This window comes from Chrysemys picta, chromosome 4 (genome assembly GCF_011386835.1).
Source record: "Chrysemys picta bellii isolate R12L10 chromosome 4, ASM1138683v2, whole genome shotgun sequence".
In the NCBI taxonomy this organism is placed as follows: Eukaryota; Metazoa; Chordata; order Testudines; family Emydidae; genus Chrysemys; species Chrysemys picta.
The window spans coordinates 24,491,463-24,512,786 of record NC_088794.1 but is presented as its reverse complement, the minus strand read 5'-3'; the positions used below and the strand labels follow the sequence as shown (position 1 = coordinate 24,512,786).

General features: G+C 51.3%; 1 protein-coding gene across 6 annotated transcripts in view; it reads right to left on the bottom strand.

The window, feature by feature from the left end:
* The window catches only part of SCUBE3 (signal peptide, CUB domain and EGF like domain containing 3), a 137,486-nt gene that overhangs the window by 15,956 nt on the left and 100,206 nt on the right, over positions 1-21,324 (bottom strand). For all 6 annotated transcript variants that reach the window (XM_065591723.1, XM_065591718.1, XM_065591722.1 and 3 more), the window contains 3 exons: positions 15,903-16,019; positions 7,235-7,357; positions 3,317-3,433 (listed from right to left, as the gene is read on the bottom strand). In XM_065591723.1, coding sequence (XP_065447795.1) covers positions 3,317-3,433; positions 7,235-7,357; positions 15,903-16,019 — 357 coding nt within the window. The remainder of the gene's footprint in view (positions 1-3,316; positions 3,434-7,234; positions 7,358-15,902; positions 16,020-21,324) is intronic.

The following is a 21,324-nucleotide window of genomic DNA, read 5'->3' as shown; positions in this document are numbered from 1 at the left end:
CCAGACACAGGGAAATAAAGTAGCCCAGCCAGGTGGTGACAAACATTAGGCTCATAGGGACTAGACCCTCTGTCTAGATTGCCTCGCAGGGGCAGCTGAAGTGCTCGACAGAATCTTCTTTTTGTTTTCGATGTGAAATCTCTCCGTCGGTGGGAAAACCAATCACTCTGCTAGGACGGGGGACCAGCCAGACGTAGAAAGACAGGACTTAAAAACTAGATTCCATTTAGCGGCTTTGCTCTCAACGCTCAATTTGCATCCTGGATTCCTAGTTTGTCACCTATTTCAGCCACCCCACATTCATTGATTCATCAAGCTTCAGGCCAGAAGGGACCATTAACTCACCTAGTCTGACCCTAGGGTTGCCAACTTTGTTTGGATGAATTCCTGGAGATTTCATCACATGACATAATCTTTAGTTGAAGATTCATCTTTAATTCTGGAAACTCCAGGACAATCCCGGAGGGCTGGCGACCCTATCTGACCCTCCTATATACCTGGACAGAGAAATTCACCCCATGACCACCACACTGAGCCCAGTAACGGGTGTACTCCTAAGCGGTGTGACACAAACCAAGAGCCCTTCCCGACATCCTGCCTCACTCTCTCTGCAAACCACAGCCAGCAGGCGGTTTAAGACGGCCTCTGGCTTTACGAGAGGTTTTATAAACCTCCTCCCTCAAGGAACTCTTCTGCTCCCAATGGGAGGGACAGCACTTCCCTGTCCGGCGCGTTTAGCACATGCTGTGAGCGAGCACTCATGGACAAGTGTGGCTGCCTGTCTGTGTTGACCCGCTTGTGTGTTTGTGTCTGCATGCAAGTGGGCATGAAATCACAACAAGGACTCACTGGCTGTATAAACAGAGGCAGCCTGGCAAGAAAGATGGAGCAGAGCTGCATTCAGTGGGTGAAATCCTGCCTTCATTGAAGTGAATAGCAAAACTCCCATTGACTTCAGCAGGGCCAGGATTTTATCTGGGGCAGGCAGGGACCAGGTGTCTAACAGGGGGGCTCCTGGGTACAGGGTTCACTGAACATTTAGGTATGTGAGTTTGACAACACTAGTCCAGCCTGCCATGCCAATGACATCTAACTGAACTGAACTGGGATTATTTGGTCTGCAGAAGAGAAGAATGAGGGGGAATTTGACAGCTGCTTTCAGCTACCTGAAAGGGGGTTCCAGAGAGGATGGATCTAGACTGTTCTCAGTGGTGGCAGATGACAGAACAAGGAGTAATGGTCTCAAGTTGCAGTGGGGAAGGTTTAGGTTGGATATTAGGAAAAACTATTTCACTAGGAGGGTGGTGAAGCACTGGAATGCGTTACCTAGGGAGGTGGTGGAATCTCCTTCCTTAGAGGTTTTTAAGGTCAGGCTTGACAAAGCCCTGGCTGGGATGATTTAGTTGGGAATTGGTCCTGCTTTGAGCAGGGGGTTGGACTAGATACCTCCTGAGGTCCCTTCCAACCCTGATAGTCTATGATTCTATGAACTGCATTTACATTGACTCCATTGGAGCTGCAGCACTTTACATCGTCCGAGAATATGCCCCATCACGGGCACTTGCGTTTGCTGGACGTGGGATGATTTAGTTGGGAATTGGTCCTGCTTTGAGCAGGGGGTTGGACTAGATACCTCCTGAGGTCCCTTCCAACCCTGATAGTCTATGATTCTATGAACTGCATTTACATTGACTCCATTGGAGCTGCAGCACTTTACATCGTCCGAGAATATGCCCCATCACGGGCACTTGCGTTTGCTGGACGTGGGAGGTGCATTCTCAGTCTGGATTGTGTTTACACAGGTCGGGAAGGGACTTCCTGAGTCATCGAGTGCAGTCCCCTGCTACCACAGGCCATCACAGAATCAAACGGGTTTCCAGGTAGAGGCATTCGCACTGGTCTGTGCAAGCGTCTGTTGTGTGTGCACAGGATGGTGGGGATGTTGTGCAGGAGGGTGCATTCGTTGTGTGCGTGAGGGCTTCTTTGTGTCGGTGCACCAGCCTTAATCTAGGTAATCCAGGGTATCTCGATATACGTAACTCGCACTGAAAACTACCGCTGCAAACCACACTGCTGCCGTAACATGCTTGAACAAACCTCTTTGCGCTTTTCATCTTCCCTGCTATTCCCTCAGGCATAGGCTTCCCCTTCCCTTGCGCTCGGGAGTTATCTGATTCGGGAAACTCAACTCAAAACCTTTTTGAAGTCGTCCCCCTCACCAACTTTGTGCCAAGAACTCTGGGGATTTTTTCTCTCCCCCCCTGAGCGGACAAGTCGCAAATCGCTCCGGTCGCTTTGTTTGAAGTTGCAGACACAACTGTCTGGCTCCCTGCACCCACTCGGCTTATGGAGCTCCATTTCCAATTATTTAGGAATCGTCAGAAAGAGAGAAATCCCCTCCCCCCTTGGCATCCACCTCGCTGCTTACAGGGGGAGGCAAATGTGGCAGCGGGGGCCCTGTTTTCCTATCCGAAGAGGTTAAGCCATTGGAATAGTCAGGAAAGAAGCAATCAAAGTCCCAGAGCGGATTGGGATACTAAGGATTCAACTGCTCCGGAGAGGAGCGCAGTATGGGACTTCCCCACAACCGTGATCCCAGTGCCTGTGTCCCAAAGATCTCTCTGCCATCCACTCCTCCTCAAGGGACACCTGGGCGGCAGTCCCTTTCATGGCTCATCCAGCCCTTTCTGAACACCTGTATGCTAGCCGCATAACCCCCCAACACACGCACATGGTTCCTGTCTCCTGCTGGGTAGCAGGAAATGTATCCCTGGTAGGAGCACAGAGATGGCCAGACTGTGTCAATCCCTCTAGTACAGGATCTCGTCTCTGACAGCAGTAAGTATCAGATGCTCCAGAGAAAGTGCAAGAAACACTGATGTGAGCAGTTCCAGGAAAACCTGCCTGGGATAGTTTCTTCCTGTCTCCCAGTAGTCCGAGACTGGCTTCTCGCTGACGCAGGAAGCTTTAGACCACTTGTTCGTTTTAACCCTTATCTATATCCTTCTCTGAATCCTCAGTTCTTGGCCTCAATGATAACTTGTGGCAATGAGTTCCACAGCCTAGCCATGCAGTATACTGAATCGTACATGTTAAAGCTGGAAAAACCCTACTGGGCTCCATATAGCCCAGCCCCTCTCCTCACCCCAGGAAACAAGGCAAGACTGTTCCATACAATCCTTCTCCAGGGCCTGGTCCAGTCTAGTCCTAGGTAGCCCAAGTGATGGGACTCCCAGCCCTTCCATGGGGAGACGATTCCCCTGCCAGAGAGATCCCACTGCCAGGAAGCTGGCAAACGGGACAGTAGCTCTCATACCTCCACAGTGGGTGAGCCCGTACAGCGTGTAGCCCTTGTGACACAGGCACTGGAAGCTCCCCGGGGTGTTGACACACACGTGGTCACAGGTCCTGTCGAAGGAGCACTCGTCAATATCTGGGAGGAAGAGGGAAAGGCAGAGAGCGTGAGGCGAGGCCCGGCCCAGCCAGGGGGTGGGCTCCACAGGGGTCTCGAGCCCCGGGGCTTGGCTGGCTTCTCAAGGGTTCGATTCCTTCCCCACCCACCTCCAGCGTCACCCAGAAAGACTGAACTGAATACTCCTGCCGTTCACAGCTCTCTCCCACTGTGCCAGAGGGGTTGTCCAAGTCCAAAGCCCTGCAGAGAAGCAGCCAGCCGGGAACGGAGTCTATACCAACATCTGCTCCTTTACCCTGCATAGGACAGGGGGGTGGGGGCACCCCAGAACACACCCCCTTCCCAGTCCCACTGCCACGCTGAGCCTCCCTAGGCCTATGCAACGCTGTGCCCCTGGGCGGGTTATTCGCAATGAACCTGGGACCTCTCACCAGGAGCCTCTATGGCTGGAGCTAAAAGACCTGTATGTGTTAGCAAAGGATGTACCAGGGTCATCAAACTCCACCTGCGGCCCAGCCAGCACTAGAGGGCGACAGAGCTCCACAGTGGGTGGATTATGCCTCTCCGCCCCCCCAAGCCCAGCCTTTACCCTGCTGCAGAGATGCTTTGCAAGACAAAGGGCTTGGCTACACTGGCGCTTTACAGCGCTGCAACTTTCTCGCTCAGGGGTGTGAAAAAACACCCCCCTGAGCGCAGCAAGTTACAGCGCTGTAAAGCGCCAGTGTAAACAGTGCCCCAGCCGTGGGAGCCGTGCTCCCAGCGCTGTAAGCTAATCCCCTCCGGGAGGTGGAGTACCTGCAGCGCTGGGAGAGCTCTCTCCCAGTGCTGGCACCACGACCACACTCGCACTTCAAAGCGCTGCTGCAGGAGCGCTCCCGCGGCAGTGCTTTGAAGTTTTGAGTGTAGCCACAGCCAAAGGGTTAAATCCCAAGGTGCCAGCCTGGAATGGAAAGTCCCCCATGGGGTGGGGGGGAAACAGCTGCAAGCTCCCCAATGCCATGGATCCAGGGACATGTTCTGATCCGGCTCACCCTCCCCCTCCTCTGCCCCAAATGGAAACCAAAGCTGCGATCCCCTGGCAGAGCCCCCTCCAAGGAAAGTGCCAGCGTCACCCACTCTGCCCTGCGGGGGGCTTCACTGTGGGAGGGCGGCACAGTCTGCGGGGGCGAACCTGGCCGGCCAGGTTTATTTTTATTTCATTGGCTTTGTTAATTTAATTGCCACGATCAGATCAAACTTCCAAGAATGCAGAACCTGGGTGGAGATGAAAGAGGTGCCAGCCAAAGGCACACCAATCCCCCACCGCCAACTCCCCAGGGCCTGGCCCCGTGCATTCAGCAGGTAACACCTGTACTCTGTCACACCCCAGCGACTCACGGCTTCAGACACTCACTCAGCGATGAAGGGCCCAAGTGCTGATTCAGGGAAGGCCTGGGAACCTTGGCATTGGTGGGGAGGGGAGGCGCATATACTGGCCCCCCTGCATACTTCAGCTCAAGGCTGGTCTCGTTCACAAGTGAGATGAGTTGGGTGGCCTGAGACGGATAATACTTTGCATGCCCATGGGGCCTTTCATAAGAAGATCACAAAGCATGACTCTCTCCCACCCAGGGAGAGAGGTAAAGGTTATTCCATTTTACAGATGGGTCTACTGAGTCAGAGAGAGGTGAGCCCATGGCAGAGCTGGAAACAGAGAACCCAGGAGTCCTGGCTCTCCGTCCCCTGCTCTAACCAGTAGTCAACACACTGCCTCCCTTCTCTGCTCCAGGCAGATCAAGTTGCATGAGCATGGAGGAAGCTGAAAGCAGTGGTAGGATAGAAGAGTTCTGTTAGGGACTGAGGGTTTGACCCCTCCGTGCCCACCCAGCCAGTCCCTGCCTTACCTCTATGGTCCACGGTGAAAACAAATGTGGTTGATTACAAACCACAGCACAATCCCAGACAGTGCATGCCATAACCCCACCCCTGTTCATTCCAACCAGCTGGGCCACTTGGCGAAGGGCAATTCCCAGGGAAGAGGGCTGGAGGGGATGGGCCAGGCTGTTTATTCCCATTAAGGTTCTTGAGAGTCCTGGCTGCCTCTGAAGAGAACAGATCTCGGAAAAAGAAAATGGCTGGCGTGTGTGAATGTGCACATGTGTGTGTCGTAGCCAATGAGATGTCAACCCATCCCCTGGATCCCCTGCAAAAGTCTTGTGCAATAAACAACTGCTGTGGTCTGTAAAAACAGTGACGTGTCTGAGTGTGTTAACGCGCAAATGAGGCTGCACGCATTCGCTTAGGTTCAGAGGGCATCCCGTGCCCGATGTCGTCAGATCCCCGGAGTTTAGCATGCGTGTGCGTGCGGCCATGCATCTAGCTGTTACATAGATACACACATTCCGCAGAAAGACATGCCAAGGTGTGATAACACTGAACGCCCGCAGCTTTCGTGTGTTGGTTGTAAGCTGTGGTCTCTGAGATGTTATCTGGCACGCCCGGTGAGGTTGTTAGTTGATTCATAGGCCAGAAGAGATCATTACGATCACCTCGTCTGACTTCCCACGTAGCACCAGCCAAAGAACCTCACCCAACGATTCCTGCAGCCATCCCCTTGGTGGCTTGACGATCCGAGTAACCCGCTGACTGTGGACAGAGCCACGCCTGGAATTTCAGCCCAGTTTCGCAGACTCAAGAGACGAGCCCAGACTAGAGCCCAAAATCCAAACACCTCTGAAGTGTGAAGAGGTTTGGATCAGGAACCTGCTTTCACTGCTGGGCCCCTGAGTCTCTCTCATGGCCTCAGGCCTGGGAGAAGTCTAGGAGCTGAACTTTGAGGGCCTGGGGCCAGATTTTTAAGTACTCAGAACCCACAATTGGGGCCAGATTTTCAAAAGTGCCCAGCCTCTGGCTGCTCTCACTAAGAATAATGGAGAACCCCGCCATGCACACCCACGCTGAGAACAATGGAGAACCCCCTCCCCGATGTGCTCACACCCACACTGAGAACAATGGAGAACCCCCTCCCCCACGCACTCACACCCACACTGAGAACAATGGAGAACCCCCTCCCCGGTGTGCTCACACCCACACTGAGAACAATGGAGAACCCCCTCCCCCACGCACTCACACCCACACTGAGAACAATGGAGAACCCCCTCCCCGATGTGCTCACACCCACACTGAGAACAATGGAGAACCCCCTCCCCCACGCACTCACACCCACACTGAGAACAATGGAGAACCCCCTCCCCCACGCACTCACACCCACACTGAGAACAATGGAGAACCCCCTCCCCCACGCACTCACACCCACACTGAGAACAATGGAGAACCCCCTCCCCCAGGCCCACACACGCACTGAGAACAATGGGAAACCCTGTCCCCTATGCCCACACATGCACTGAGAACAATGGAGAACCCCCTCCCCCACGCACACACACGCACTGAGAACAATGGAGAACCCCCTCCCCCATGCCCATACATGCACTGAGAACAATAGGGATCCCCCCTCCCCCACACGCTCCCACTGAGAACAATACTGAGCGGCTGAACAACCCTGGCCACCTCTGCTTTGCAGACATGGGATATTTTTGATGCTAAGACAAAGTCCTTTGTACCTGAAAAGCCAAGAGTGCTCGGGGGGTGACGCTGTGAGCACAGTATGCGTTAGCCATCAGAAGTGCCCCTGTGGCTAATTCCTCACTGGGAGGCGCACAGCACCCCTCCACAACTCCATTCGACACTGCGTCGCTCCCAGGGGACTGGGACCAGCTATCAGCCCTGGAGCCCCTCCACGGGACGTAGAACCCAGTTGCGCTACAAGGCCTGCGCGGCGCTCACCTTGGCAGGTCCTTTCGTTGATCAACAGCTTGTAGCCTTTCTTACAGCTGCACTCGAAGCTGCCCACCGTGTTCCTGCAGATGTGGTCGCAGCCACCATTGTTCAGCCGGCACTCGTCAATATCTGTGGCGGGGAGACACAAAACATTCCATTACACAGACCGACTGGATCCGGCGACACAAGCAAGGGGGGTGCGGTTAGAGGCGAAGGAACCAGCTGCCCAAGAAAAGAAAGGACTGCCCGGTGGTTAGGGCACTAGCCCTGCAATCAGGAGACCCGAGTTCAAGTCTGTGCTCCAACGCCCTGTGTGATATCCCTTGTCTCTCGGTGCCTCGGTTCCCCATCAGAACGCTAGGGAGAACAGCGCTGGCTTCTCAGGCGGGGTATTGGCTGGCTCAATGTGGCACAGATTGTGAGATACTCTGATAGTATAGTATAGTTATGAGAGCTGCCATCTAAGTGCCTCAGCTAGATGGATATTAAAGTCCAGGGGAGTTTTGCTATTGATTTTAACGGGAGAAGGACTGGGGCCTTTGATGAGTACGGCTACCTGTGATGGGACAGGATGATACAATACAGTCAGAGGCCAGGAGGGAATCAAGACACCTGGGCTTTATTCCCAGCTCTGCATCCTTGGGTGAATCGCTGCATCTCAGTTTCCCCATCTGTCCAATGGGATTAGACTACGCACCCAGCTCACAGGGGCGGAAGGAGGATGAATGAATATCTGCAAAATGCTTGGATGTCCTTGGTGGAAAGCATCCGTTCTGACACAGATACAAAGATACTGCACAGTCGCTACTGGCAAGTGGGGCTGAGGGCTCTTGGGGAACGCGTGCGTTAGCAATAGAGAGACTGGCAGAAAACAAGAAGGGGAAAAATCACCCTCAGAAGAACAGGAGTTAGACAAAATAAGCACGCAGGTTTCTAAAACCTCCCGACTTTTAGGCAACAAGCGACACTCCTGGTCTACACTACGACTTTAATTCGGATTTATCAGCTTTAATTCGAATTTACCCTGCAACCGTCCACACAACGACGCTATTTATTTCGATGTAAAGGGCCCTTTAAATCGATTTCTGTACTCCACCCCGACGAGCGGAGTAGCGCCAAAATCGATTTCAACATTTCGAATTAGGGATAGTGTGGCCGCAATTCGATGGTATTGGCCTCCGGGAGCTATCCCACAGTGCATCATTGTGACCGCTCTGGACAGCGATCTAAACTCGGATGCACTGGCCAGGTAGACAGGAAAAGCCCCGCGAACATTTGAATTTCATTTCCTGTTTGCCCAGCGTGGAGAGCACAGGTGACCACAGATAGCTCATCAGCACAGGTAACCATGCAGGCTGATAATCGAAAAAGAGCACCAGCATGGACCGTGAGGGAGGTACTGGATCTGATCGCTGTATGGGGAGAGGATTCAGTGCTTGCAGAACTTCGTTCTAAAAGACGAAATGCAAAAACTTTTGAAAAAATCTCCAAGGGCATGATGGAGAGAGGCCGCAATAGGGACTCTGATCAGTGCTGCGTGAAAGTCAAGGAGCTCAGACAAGCCTATCAAAAAACAAAGGAGGCAAACGGTCGCTCCGGGTCAGAGCCGCGGACATGCCGCTTCTACGCCGAGCTGCATGCAATTCTAGGGGGGGCTGCCACCACTACCCCACCTGTGATCATGGATAGTCTCATCAGCGACGCCTGAGGATTCTGCCGATGGGGGAGAGGAGGAGGAGGAGGAGAAGGAGGATGAGCTTGCAGAGAGCACACAGCACTCCGTTCTCCCCAACAGCGAGGATCTTTTTCTCACCCTGACTGAAGTACCCTCCCAAGCCAGTACCCAAGACTCTGACCCCATGGAAGGGACCTCAGGTGAGTTTACCTTTTAAAATATAAAACTTGTTTTAAAAGCAAACGGTTTTTAATGATTACTTTGCCCTGAGGACTTGGGATGCATTTGCGGTCAGTTCAGCTACTGGAAAAGTCTGTTAACGTGTCTGGGGATGGAGCGGAAATCCTCCAGGGACATCTCCATGAAGCTCTCCTGGAGGTACTCCAAAAGCCTTGCCACAAGGTTTCTGGGCAGTGCATCCTTATTCCGTCCTCCATGGTAGGACACTTGACCACGCCATGCTTGCAGCAAGTAATCTGGTATCATTGCCTGACAAAGCCTGGCAGCGTATGGTCCCGGTGTTTGCTGGCATTCAAGCAACATCCGTTCTTTATCTTGTTGTGTAATCCTCAGGAGAGTGATATCACTCCTGGTAACCTGGTTGAAATACGGGAACTTAATTAAGGGGACAGAGGTGGCCGTTCCTACTGGGCTGTTTGCCTGTGGCGGAAAATAAATCCTTCCCTGCAGTTAGCCAAGCGCAGATGGGAAATTGGCCCTGAGTTTTTTGCGTTTGGCTAGCAGGGATCTTCCCTGTTACCAGCCACGCGGTGGGGGGAGGGGTACCGTGATCATCCCAGAGAATTCATGGCGGGAGGGGGACGGCGGCGGGGGGGGTGGGGTGGTTAGTTTGGTGCCTGCAGGGATCTTCCCTGATACCAGCCACGCGGTGGGGGGGAGGGGTACAGCGATCATCCCAGAGAATTCATGGCGAGAGGGGGGGTGGTTAGTTTGTTTTCTGCTGCTGCTGAATGTTAACAGAAAAACCGCAGCACTCTACAGGCTATGCTTGGTATGTGGGAAAGGAGGGCGCAGAAGCTGTAAGACAATGGCTTACCATGGCCGCACGCAAGCCGAATTCTGTTGCCCAGACCTGTGATCTCTAGCAGCAAAGCCACAGGCACTCAGCATTAAGAGGCAAAATGCGACCTTGCACAGAAATCACATGTGCTATGTAATGTGAATAGTGTTGGTCACCGTGAAAGAGTATAAGCATTGTTCTGCAAAATGTAGCTTTTTAAACAATTCTCTCTTTTTTCCCCTCCCTACAGCAGCTGCAAATTCCTCAAGCCTCCCTCCTCCATCCCGAAGGTTATCACAGATAAGGCGTCGTAAGAAGAGAACGCGAGACGAGATGTTTTCTGAAATTATGGAATCCAGCCGCAGTGACAGAGCTCATCTGAATGAGTGGAAGGAAACAGTTTCAAAGTATAGGAAAGAAGCCAGTGAACGTGAGGACAGGAGGGACCAACGTGAGGACATGAGGGACCAACGTGAGGACAGGAGGGACCAACGTGAGGACAGGAGGGACCAACGTGAGGAGAGGAGAGACGCTCGAGATGAGAGGTGGCGGCAGGAAGATCAGAGGAGGCAGGATGCAACGCTGGGGCTGCTGCGTGAGCAAACAGACATGCTCCGGCGTCTGGTGGAGCTTCAGGAACGGCTGCTGGAAAACAGACTGCCGCTTCAGCCCCTGTTCCACCCTCCCCCCTCCCCATGTTCCGTATCCTCCTCACCCAGACGTGTAAGAACGCAGGGGGGGAGGCTCCGTACACCTTCCCATTCCACCCCAGTAGACAGCCCAAGCAAAAGGCTGTCATTTTTTTAACCTTTTCTTAGTGGCTTTTTCCTTCCCAGCAATCCTCCTCCCAAATACCACCCGGGTTCCCTCCCTCTTTTTCTAATCTATTAATAAAGAATAATTGATTTTTAAATGATAGTGACTTTATTTGGTTTGAAAGAAAGCTGGGGGAAGGGGGAGGGTGGGTTCCTTACAGAAAATCAGTCAATAAAGGGGGCGGGTTTTCATGAAGGAGAAACAAACAGATATTTCACACTGTAGCCTGGCCAGTCATGAAACTGGTTTTTAAAGCTTCTCTGATGCACAGCGCTTCCTGGTGTGCTCTTCTAATCACCCTGGTGTCTGGCTGCGCGTAATCAGCAGCCAGGCGATTTGCCTCAGCCTCCCACCCCGCCATAAAGGTCTCCCCCTTACTTTCACAGAGATTGTGGAGCACACAGCAAGCAGAAATAACAATGGGGAGATTTCTTTGGCTGAGGTCAGAGCGAGTCAATAATGATCGCCAGCGACCTTTTAAACGGCCAAATGCACATTCTACCACCATTCTGCACTTGCTTAGCCTGTAGTTAAACAGCTCCTGACTCCTGTCCAGGCTGCCTGTGTACGGCTTCATGAGCCATGGCATTAAGGGGTAGGCTGGGTCCCCGAGAATAACTATTGGCATTTCAACATCCCCAACGGTTATTTTCTGGTCCGGAAAGTAAGTCCCTTGCTGCAGCCCTTTAAACAGAGTAGTGTTCCTGAAGACGCGAGCGTCATGAACCCTTCCCGCCCAGCCCGCGTTGATGTTGGTGAAACGTCCCTTGTGATCCACAAGTGCTTGCAGCACCATTGAAAAGTACCCCTTGCGGTTTATGTACTCGGTGGCTTGGTGCTCCGGTGCCAAGATAGGGATATGGGTTCCGTCTATCGCCCCACCACAGTTAGGGAATCCCATTGCAGCAAAACCATCCACTATAGCCTGCACATTTCCCAGAGTCACTAACTTTCGTAGCAGCACCTGAGTGATTGCTTTGGCTACTTGCATCACAGCAGCCCCCACAGTAGATTTGCCCATTCCAAATTGATTCCCGACTGACCGGTAGCTGTCTGGCGTTGCAAGCTTCCAAGGGCTATTGCCACGCGCTTCTCAACTGTGAGGGCTGCTCTCATCTTGGTATTCTGGCGTTTCAAGGCAGGGGACAGCAAGTCACAAAGTTCCATGAAAGTGCCCTTACGCATGCGAAAGTTCCGCAGCCACTGGGAATCGTCCCAGACCTGCAACACTATGCGGTCCCACCAGTCTGTGCTTGTTTCCCTTGCCCAGAATCGGCGTTCCATGGATAGAATCTGCCCCATTAACAACATGATCTCCAAAGCACCGGGGCCCGTGGTTTCACAGAATTCTGTATCCGTGTCCGTGTCCATGTCCATGTCAATGTCCTCATCATGCTTGTCGCTGCGCTGCCGCCGCCGCTGCCTCCTCGCCTCGTTTTTCTGGTCCTGGCTGAGCATAAACTCCACGAGAACGCGCGAGGTGTTTACAATGTTCATGACTGCTGTCTTGAGCTCAGCAGGCTCCATGCTTGCCGTGGTATGGAGTCTGCAGTGTTCACCCACCCAGGAAAAAAGGCGCGAAAATGGTTGTCTGCCGTCCGTTGCTTTCATGCAGGGAGGGAGGGAGGGAGGAGGGAGGGAGGAGGTGAGGCTGTACCCAGAACCACCTGCGACGATGTTTTTTGTCCCATCAGGCACTGGGATCTTAACCCACAATTCCAATGGGCGCGGGAGACTGCGGGAACTATGGGATAGCTATGGGATAGCTACCCACAGTGCAACGCTGCAGAAATCGACGCTAGCCCCGGTACTTGGACGCACACCACCGAATTAATGTGCTTAGTGTGGCCGCATACATTTCGACTTTATACAACCGGTTTTTCAAATCCGAATTATATAAATTCGGATTAATCCCGTAGTGTAGACATACCCTAAAAAATCAATTCCCCCCCCCCCCCCCGGCATTTCCAAAGAGCTTCTATAGCCTGCTAAGCGGTTGGGTTTGGTTTTGTACTCGCCAGCAAATTTACTGCTAGGAAATGACCTGTAAAACAGAACGAGCCTGGGCTGACAAATCCCAGGTAAGAGCTCAGGGCAGACCTTGCCCAAAGCTCCATTTGCATCCCTCCCCCACTTCTGTGTTGCCTTCAGCTCCAGGACGACAGCTGCGGCTCTCTGGGGTTGTGGCTTTTCTTTTATTATGGTGAGTGAACTAACCATAAAACAGCTCACAACTGTAATAAAATCCCAGACACAGGGGATATGGCTCTGGGTTATTATGCTTTCCTGGAACTGCAGAATAGGAAAGGTGGTGTGCTCTGAACAATAATAATGAAGCCCAGAGGGGTCTGGAATCAGTCAGGCAGGTAGATGGCTTTCAGCAGGATGGTGCTTTCCTTTCAACTATGGTCAAGGACCCCAAGCTGCCAAAAGACAGAACGCAGGCGCGTTTCATTTCTGGAGCTTCACCTTCTCTCCTGGGGGCTGGCCGAGTCAAGGGTCTCCCGCTGAAGGGATGGCATGCAGTGCGGTTGTATCTGGAACCCCAAGCTCGTATGTGCGTGTGTGTGTGTGTGTGTGTGTGTGTGTGTGACCAGATCTGTCTCTTTCACTCACATCCACTATGCACATGTGTTGGTGATACCCCTAATTCCTCCAAATGTTCCTCCTTTTCTTTAAAATAATGTAGTGAATTTACTGCTAATTTAAAACACGATGGATCGATGGCCGTTCGGCCAGCATTTCTGTTTAAGTACAGCCCCAGCAAGCATGGAAACTTCTATTTGCTCCTACAATTCATTTTGCAAGTGCAAATTTCACGGGTGAAAGTTGTGTCAGGAAACAATGAACACAGCTGAAAACAGATCCAGACAGCCCATGCAATGCAGCCATCCGCAGCTAAGGGCGTGCATGGGTTATTACTCAGTAATACCACACGAATAGCATACATACCTCTAGATCTGCCATCCAGGAACCTCAAAACACTGCACAAACATTACGTCCACTCTGACTTTGAGATAATGGGTCAATTTCCTTGGCACCCACACATTATGAATCAGCCATGACCACCGTCAAGAATATGATTCATCGTTGCAAAGAGTGAAGTTAGCCTCTCAACACCCTGACATAGGGCTGTGTTATCCCACTTTAAAGATGAGCCATCAAACAGGGAGACAGTGTGTGACTTGCCCAGGAAGTCTGTAACAGAGCTAGGAGCGGAATCCAGATTCCCCAGCTCCCAGTCTTTTGGTTTCATCACAAAATCAGCCTTCCCCACAGTCCCCCCTTGGATGTTTCAACCCCATTTCACAGGGGAGGGAGCCGAGGCAGAGAGGTTCACAGAGTTGCTGCAGGTGAAGGAGTGAGCCACTGGGGTTGGCATGCAGAAGTCCTGGCACTCAGAACCCTGCTCTAACTGCTAGCCCACCACAGTGCTTGTGCTGCCAGGCTGCATGACTGCCGCCAGACTGAACCTTCCCCTGCCTCTGGATTTCACAGGGAACGGTGCTGACACAAGGCAGCTACAATCCCCGGCTCACAAGGAATCGGAACAACAGGGCTGCTGTTCCCAGGCAGAGCCGGGGTGGGGGCTGGGAAGTGGGATTTTAATGCCTCTGAATGACCAAAGTTCCAAAAGGCGCCCCAGGGGACAAGGTGCAGTGCACCTCGCCAGCGATCCCAGGTACGGTGCACCTTCCCAGGTAACCTTGGGGAGTGGGGACAGTTCGGCTGGGAAATGTAGCTCCCTCCCTTTGTAGGTGAACTGGTTTCCCAATGACAGGGTTCAGAGTAGCAGCCGTGTTAGTCTGTATCCACAAAAAGAACAGGAGTCTTTGTGGCACCTTAGAAACTAACAAAGAGCATTTCATCTTCCACAGTCTGATGTACAGTCTGGGTAGAGGCCTCTGTGCTGGCTGGGAGTCAGCCCTCGCCCTCAGGTCTAATCGCATTGGCCTGTCGGAGGGCAAGGGAGGAGAGGAGAGTACCTCAGGTTGCCAAAGGGGCCAGGTGCTTAGGCGCCGGATGATGCAGGTAGGTGCTTTTGTCCACAAGCTGCCTAAGGAGGTTAGGTGCTTAACTCCCAGGAAAGTTGATGGGACTTTGGTGTCTAATGCACTTAGGCACTTTTGTAAATCCCACTCAACGCCCATCTGCATTGTTAGGCACCTAAATCCCTTTGTATATCTTTCCCAAACTCTTTGGAGTCTCCTGAGATACTCAAGCCCCAGCCTGTCAACCCATGCACACACCACAGTGCCCATCACCATAGTATCTAGGCACAGATCTCCGGTGTAACACCCATCACCATAGGACCTCAGTATAGATCTACCTCAAACACGGGATCTAGCACGCAGCACCCACAGGTCACCATCCCCACGTACGAGGAAGACTTAGTACAGGGGTCCTCCTCCACCAAGAATTCTGCTCTTAAAAACCAGCGCCCTGCCTGGCCCACGAAGCCTCCAGAGACACCGGCGAGATGGTGGTAGGGACAGCCCCAGGCTCTCTTATGGGACAGCAATGCTCTTCCGCATGGGGTTTAATCCTTACTGAACCATTGCAGAGCAGACTGCAGTAGGGTTGATGCGGGAGAGAGAGGGACGGGGCGGGGGGGGGAGGGGAGAGGAAGATAGCCTCTTATTGCTAACAGCAGAAACCAGAGCTCTCCAGGGAGACATATGCGGCTGTCTCATCTGTTCCATGGCCACTGAAACGGCAGGAGGCTCTGGGTATGAGGGGATCTGGATGCAAGGGGGTTGCAGCTGAGCAGTGATGGGTGCAGGAAGTGTTGGGGGAAGAGGACTAGCAGCTGAGCCTGGCGCAGGGTAGGAGCCACCAGCCCGGTCTTCCCCAGTTCTGCCCCCTGCCCCACAGTGATTTACCTCTCTGCCGGCTGTCCTGGGCACCTGAAACATACTGCTGGGGAGGGTCACATGACCGCTCTTGTGACTTCCCTTTGCTTCCCCGTCAGAAAGTCATATTTCTGCGAGGAAGCAAAGAAATCTGTGGGAGTCATAAATTCTGCACATGCGCAGAATTCCCCCAGGAGTAAAAGTTGCTCCCAGCAGAGAATAATCACCTAACAGGAGAGCTGTTGGTTCCACACTCCCCCATATAATCTGGGCTCAAAGCTGCCAGGCTCTCGCTCGCTGGTCCCTTACCTTTGCAAGTTTTCCTGTCTGGCTGCAGCATGAAGCCCATTGGGCAGCTGCAGTGCACACCCGTGGCTGCGTCATGGCACTTGCTGTCACAGCCCCCATTGTTCACGGCGCAGGTCTCTGCATGGGGAAGAAAAGAGAGAGGTTAGCAATAAATGCTTTTAAAGGATGCCCAATCTAGGAGTGAGGTGCAAACACGCTGCTGAGGTGACTTCGTGCTGGGTGGGTTCGAGATCCCAAGTGGAAATATCTACACTGCTATCTTTAGTGAGTTTCACTACACGGGCTCGGCAGCTTGGTCCCCCAGCTGCAGTTAGACATACCCAAACAGGCCAAATTTCCAGAAAGAGCTGAATGACCTCTGCAAATCCAGCCTCTTTTTTGGGCATCCCTTTTTGAAAGTCTTGTCACATGGCTCAGCGGTGGTCTGAATGTAATGGCAGAGCAACAAAACCCAGGGCAGGGCTTTCTACAAGCGAAGAGGATGCTTACCTGTGCCTAGGGAGGAGAGAGCAAATCTTCTGATTCACCGGTAGAGAAACCAGTCATTAATAGCGACACCATCACACACACACACACGCATGCACACACTCATTCAGAATTTGCAGGATCTTTTCTCCCTGTATTAGTTTTAACCTCCCTTTGGAGGGAAATACGGAGTTTGGCTTTTTCCATCTGGAAAGCACTGATTCTTTGCCTGAGGGTTTCCCAAGAAAGCCGGGGAATGGTGGGAGAGACGCACACATCTGTTTGTGCACCAACATCACACATGTCGACCATACAGGGCCCGCTAAGTGACCTACTGCTGAGCGGACGACAAAGGGACCAGGAGACTGCAAAACTTGAGAATAGGTCCTACATAAACACTGAACAGCTGTTGCCACTGGTTGTCTTTAATGTCTCAGCAACAGAATCGTGGGTTTTCTTTTTTAATAGATGCTCAGGTTCTGGAGGACAACTGCTACTAGCTTAAATTAAAATACTCTTGTAGAAATTTTAAGGCAGGTCAAATGTGGGGCATAAATCTACTTGGCAGCATCCCACTTGAGCACAGCCTTCCTAATGCTTTGCATTTCTATCGTGCCTTTCTTCGGAGGATTTCAAACCATTTGACAGCATTCGTTAGCCTTCCCCACATCCTGAGGGGTGCATTGGCATTATCATCCTGGTTATAGTAACTAATCCCAGGTCTTCTGGTGTGTCGATGGCAGAGCAGGAAAAAGAACCCAGGAGTCCAGGTTCCCAGTCCCCCACTCTACCCCCTAGATAACCCTCTCGCCTTCAAAGAATCTGCTCATTAATAACAGACAGGAAAGGGGAACTGGTCTGTTCTATCAGGAGACGCTTTCTCTATTAAAACAACATGTCAGGCAGTAACACAGGTAAAAGCCAGAGCGGCTGCTCAGGAATGTTTGGAGATGGGACTTGAGATGAGATTGAGGCACAGCAGTTTGCTGGCAGGTTTCAGGGGAGCACATGTGAGCTAGTTAAATCCCTGTAGGAGGCCACCTGTCACTCCCAGGCACTGGGAAAGTGGAGTTTGTTTGTGACTGGAAGAGGTTCTGGCTTCCCAAAGGAGCAGGCTGTTCTGGTCCCCATCCAGCAAAGAACGTATGCATGTGCCGAGTTCCACGGGGCTCCTCGTGTGCTTAAAGCTAGGCACAGGGAGTGGTTAAATAAAAAGTTTTACAAACCCCAACGTTAGTAGAAATGGTTTTTCCCTTTAAAGACAATTATAATTCAAGGGGAATAGAGTTCTGGGGATGATTTAACGATGCCAGGGCAGAGTTTGCAACCCATACACAGCAGCGCTGGGCTAGAGGGGGGGACAAGAAGTGACTAACTAGAAACATGGGGCCAGATTTACAAGTGCTCAGCAGAGAATAATTCTCAAAAATGCCTAAAATGCCCCATTTTCAAACGTGACTTTGAAGTCAGATCCTCAAAGGTATTTAGATGCTAACTCCTATTGAAATCAATGGGATTTAGCTTCCTCAATTAGGTAGACATACTTGAAAATGTTACCTGCAATTCACCATCAGATTTTCAAAAGCCCTCAGGCTCCCACCGTGGCAGATCTGCTGGACAGATTTTCAAAAGAGCCCATCACCTGTGTGCCGGGCTCTTCTGAAATTTGGAACAGATTCAGCCATCCTTACTCATGCTCAACAGCACCTTGCTTCATGAATAGTTCCCTGGCAGAATAAACAGAGGTATGGACAGTGGGACTGGCCCCATGAAATGAAAATGGCAAATCTATTTGCACTGTCCAAGCTGAATGAAGGTTTGCAAAATAAAACCACATACACACTGCAGTAATGGCAAAGCGCACGTTCGATTTTTTACAATGTTAATTACTGCCTGTCATCAAATTCAGCCGTTGTTGTTACAACAGGAAGAGGCATTATTTTAAATGCAACATTTTCATCTTGCACAATGTCCCTGTGAAACCAAATCTTTGGTTTTTGTACTAACTACTAGAACAATGCTTTGAAATTCATTAATGAAGACCAATAAAGTTTCCCTTCCAGAACATTAGCTACTTGAATGACCGAGACATTTGGGCTCAAGGAACCTAATGTGCTAACCCGCCAAAGAAATTCGTTGGAAAAGAGCAAATTCCAGGTTGTCTCTCTTTGCGGGAACCACATGAAGTGTAATTGACTGAAACGCCTAACCCCTGTCTGCTGTGCTGGGGATTTGGGATTATTATTCTGTGAATGTCCTGCTGCTGCTATTTTTATGCTGTCTCATCACAAGAGAACAAAGGGACCATTCTATGAAATATATGGCCAGTAGAGTTACAAAATGTAATGCTAAGGACATATTTCTTCACCTATCTATGTACCCAGATGCTTACACAGCATGCAGCCAACCACCGGAACTCCCCTCTGCAGGAAAGCAGATAGCCTAATACTACGGCTGGATAATGTTATGACCATTACGGACAACTGCAGTTATGCAAGAGCTGGAGGTGAGCAAATGGCATCTCTCATGCCATGATTGTCACAGGGGTCAGAGCTGGGTTTGAGTCGGTTTTCTGAGCGGGGAGGTAGGGGTTATTGGGTTCTACATCCACAAAGGCCTTTTTGCTCAGTGGAGGAACAGTGCGACTGTAGAGGACTGAGACATCAGGGTGACCGTCCTTGAGAGGAGCAGAGAGAACACACTGCATGCCAACGTTTGATAGAGGTGGAGGACGTGTCTCTCTCTGGTGGCTGCCTCAGGGCTCTTGGTGTGCCCCCCACATCATAGTGATTAGTCAACCTCCCTAGGACCTTTCTATGCAGACCAGAGAGCATCAGGTTGTATTACAGTAGAAGCTAGAGGCCTCAACCAAGGTCAGGGCCCCATTGTACTAGGCGCCGTACATGCACACAGTCAGACACCATCACAGCCCCAAAAAGCGTACGCCGTAAACAGACAAACGGGCTGGAAGGGAAACTGAGGCACAGATTAATCCAAGATCACCTAGCAAATCAGTGGTCAAATGGGGCTAGAACACACCTCTCCTGATTTCCAGCCTAGTACCCAATCTACTAGGGCACGCTGCCTCCAGACCCAGAGCATCTCTTATTTTGAGGCAGCACAAAAACTGACAGCAAGGGGACCTGCGCAGAATAATTCCAAGTCCCCATCCCTAGAGCGAGTGGCTAGATGGACAATTATGCTCCATGTGGTCCCTTAACGGAATCCATATCTGACCCTTGATGCTCTGTGTTTACACGGAGGAAGGCAAGAACCTAGTCAGCCAGACTCAGCTATTGGCATAGTTGCAGTGGTGCATGCAAGAAGACAGATCTTTCAGCTGGAGTAAGCTGGCATAGCTCCACTGATTTCAATGTTGTTACACCCATTTACACCAGATAAGAACCTGGGCCCATCGCTGGAAGTTAGGAGCCTAGATACCTTTGAGGATCTGGGCCTGGACCCTAGCGGAGACAGGCAAAGCTGCTACACACCGGGACTGGCACCAGTGCCACTTCCCCGGTCTCAAGCTCCATCAGTGCAAACAGCAGCTTTGCCTATCTGTGGTTTGGCACCAGTGGAGCTGGTGGTAATCAGGGCAAATCTCCTGGGTAGACAAAGGGCAACATTTTCAAAGGTGCTTAAGTGATTTAGGAACCTAAGTCCCATTGACTTTCAAATGGCCTTGGAAATCAAGACTCCGGCTCTTAAAACACCCAAAGCCTAATTATAGCTCTGGGTTCGCCCCTGCCTGTCTCAGGCCTCTGGAGACAGTAATTTGCTTGCAGTGTGGGGTGGGATCCATTGTTCTGCGGTGATATCAGCCCTGGGTGGCTGAGGGAATGTGGCTCTCCAGGCCTGGAGTGTGTAAACATGACTCACCGAACCACACAGGGTTTTGGCAAGTGCCGGCTGAATCACTGGGGGGGGGGAAGACACAAAAGCGGCCTCCCCCCGGAAAGCCGCCGTCTCACTTCCTGACCATGACACAGCAGCTGGAGCAGGCTGCAATCAGCACAGCTCACCAACAAACAAAAAGAGCCTTATGCGTTAAAATAACAAGTCAGATACCAGCCCCGACATTACCTTTCCTCTCTGTTCCATGGGATCCAGGCAGCCAACACCTGCTCCTTACCCTCCTTTATTATGCCTGGCTGCACCCCTGCTCCCCACTGCACTGACCTTTGGAACTATCGGGGCAAGGAAACCACGACAACCCCGGGCTTTTTTCCTGCATTCCCTGGGCCAGCATGTGCATTTGACACGCTTCCCCCAAAGCATCCCAAGAGTCTTTTTTTATGAAGGGTGTTCTTTCAATAATAAATAACAACAAACATTTAGATTATAAAAATGCATAGATGTGAAGGCTAAAAGGGACCACGGTGATCAGCATGTATGGATCATTTACCCACTACTGCAATGCGGTCACCTCTGGGGTGGAACATGGCATCTGTTTAATAGTGCAAAGCAACACTGCACAACAGTTTAGGATGGGAAGTGAAGAAGACTGTTGTATCCAAATGAAACTTTGAGGCAGTGTGGATGTTTAGGGAGGACAATGGGATTAACATCCATACTTTTCAAGTGCCATGAAACCTTTAATAACTGCAAGTGCTTTTATGTCTCATCTGAAATCAGTTTCCAAACCTGCTTTCAGGGCATATGTCTGTTTCAGAAGGGCAGGTTTCAAGAAACTCATACCCCAGCAGAAGTTACTTTTCGACCTCTGAGTGGACTATGTTGAGATTTCCGTTCGAAATCAAAGACTCTTTGAAAGAAAACCAAACTACCAATATTAAAGAGGCCTCGTCAAGTCAAATTTGTCTTCCAAGTTAAGTTTTGTAAAAATAAGCTTTGACAAGAACAAAGACCAAGAGACAATTCTCCAGCACGTCATGATACGCTTTGCCTTGCAATGGAAAAGATGTTGCTTTTAAACAAAACAAAAAACAAAAAC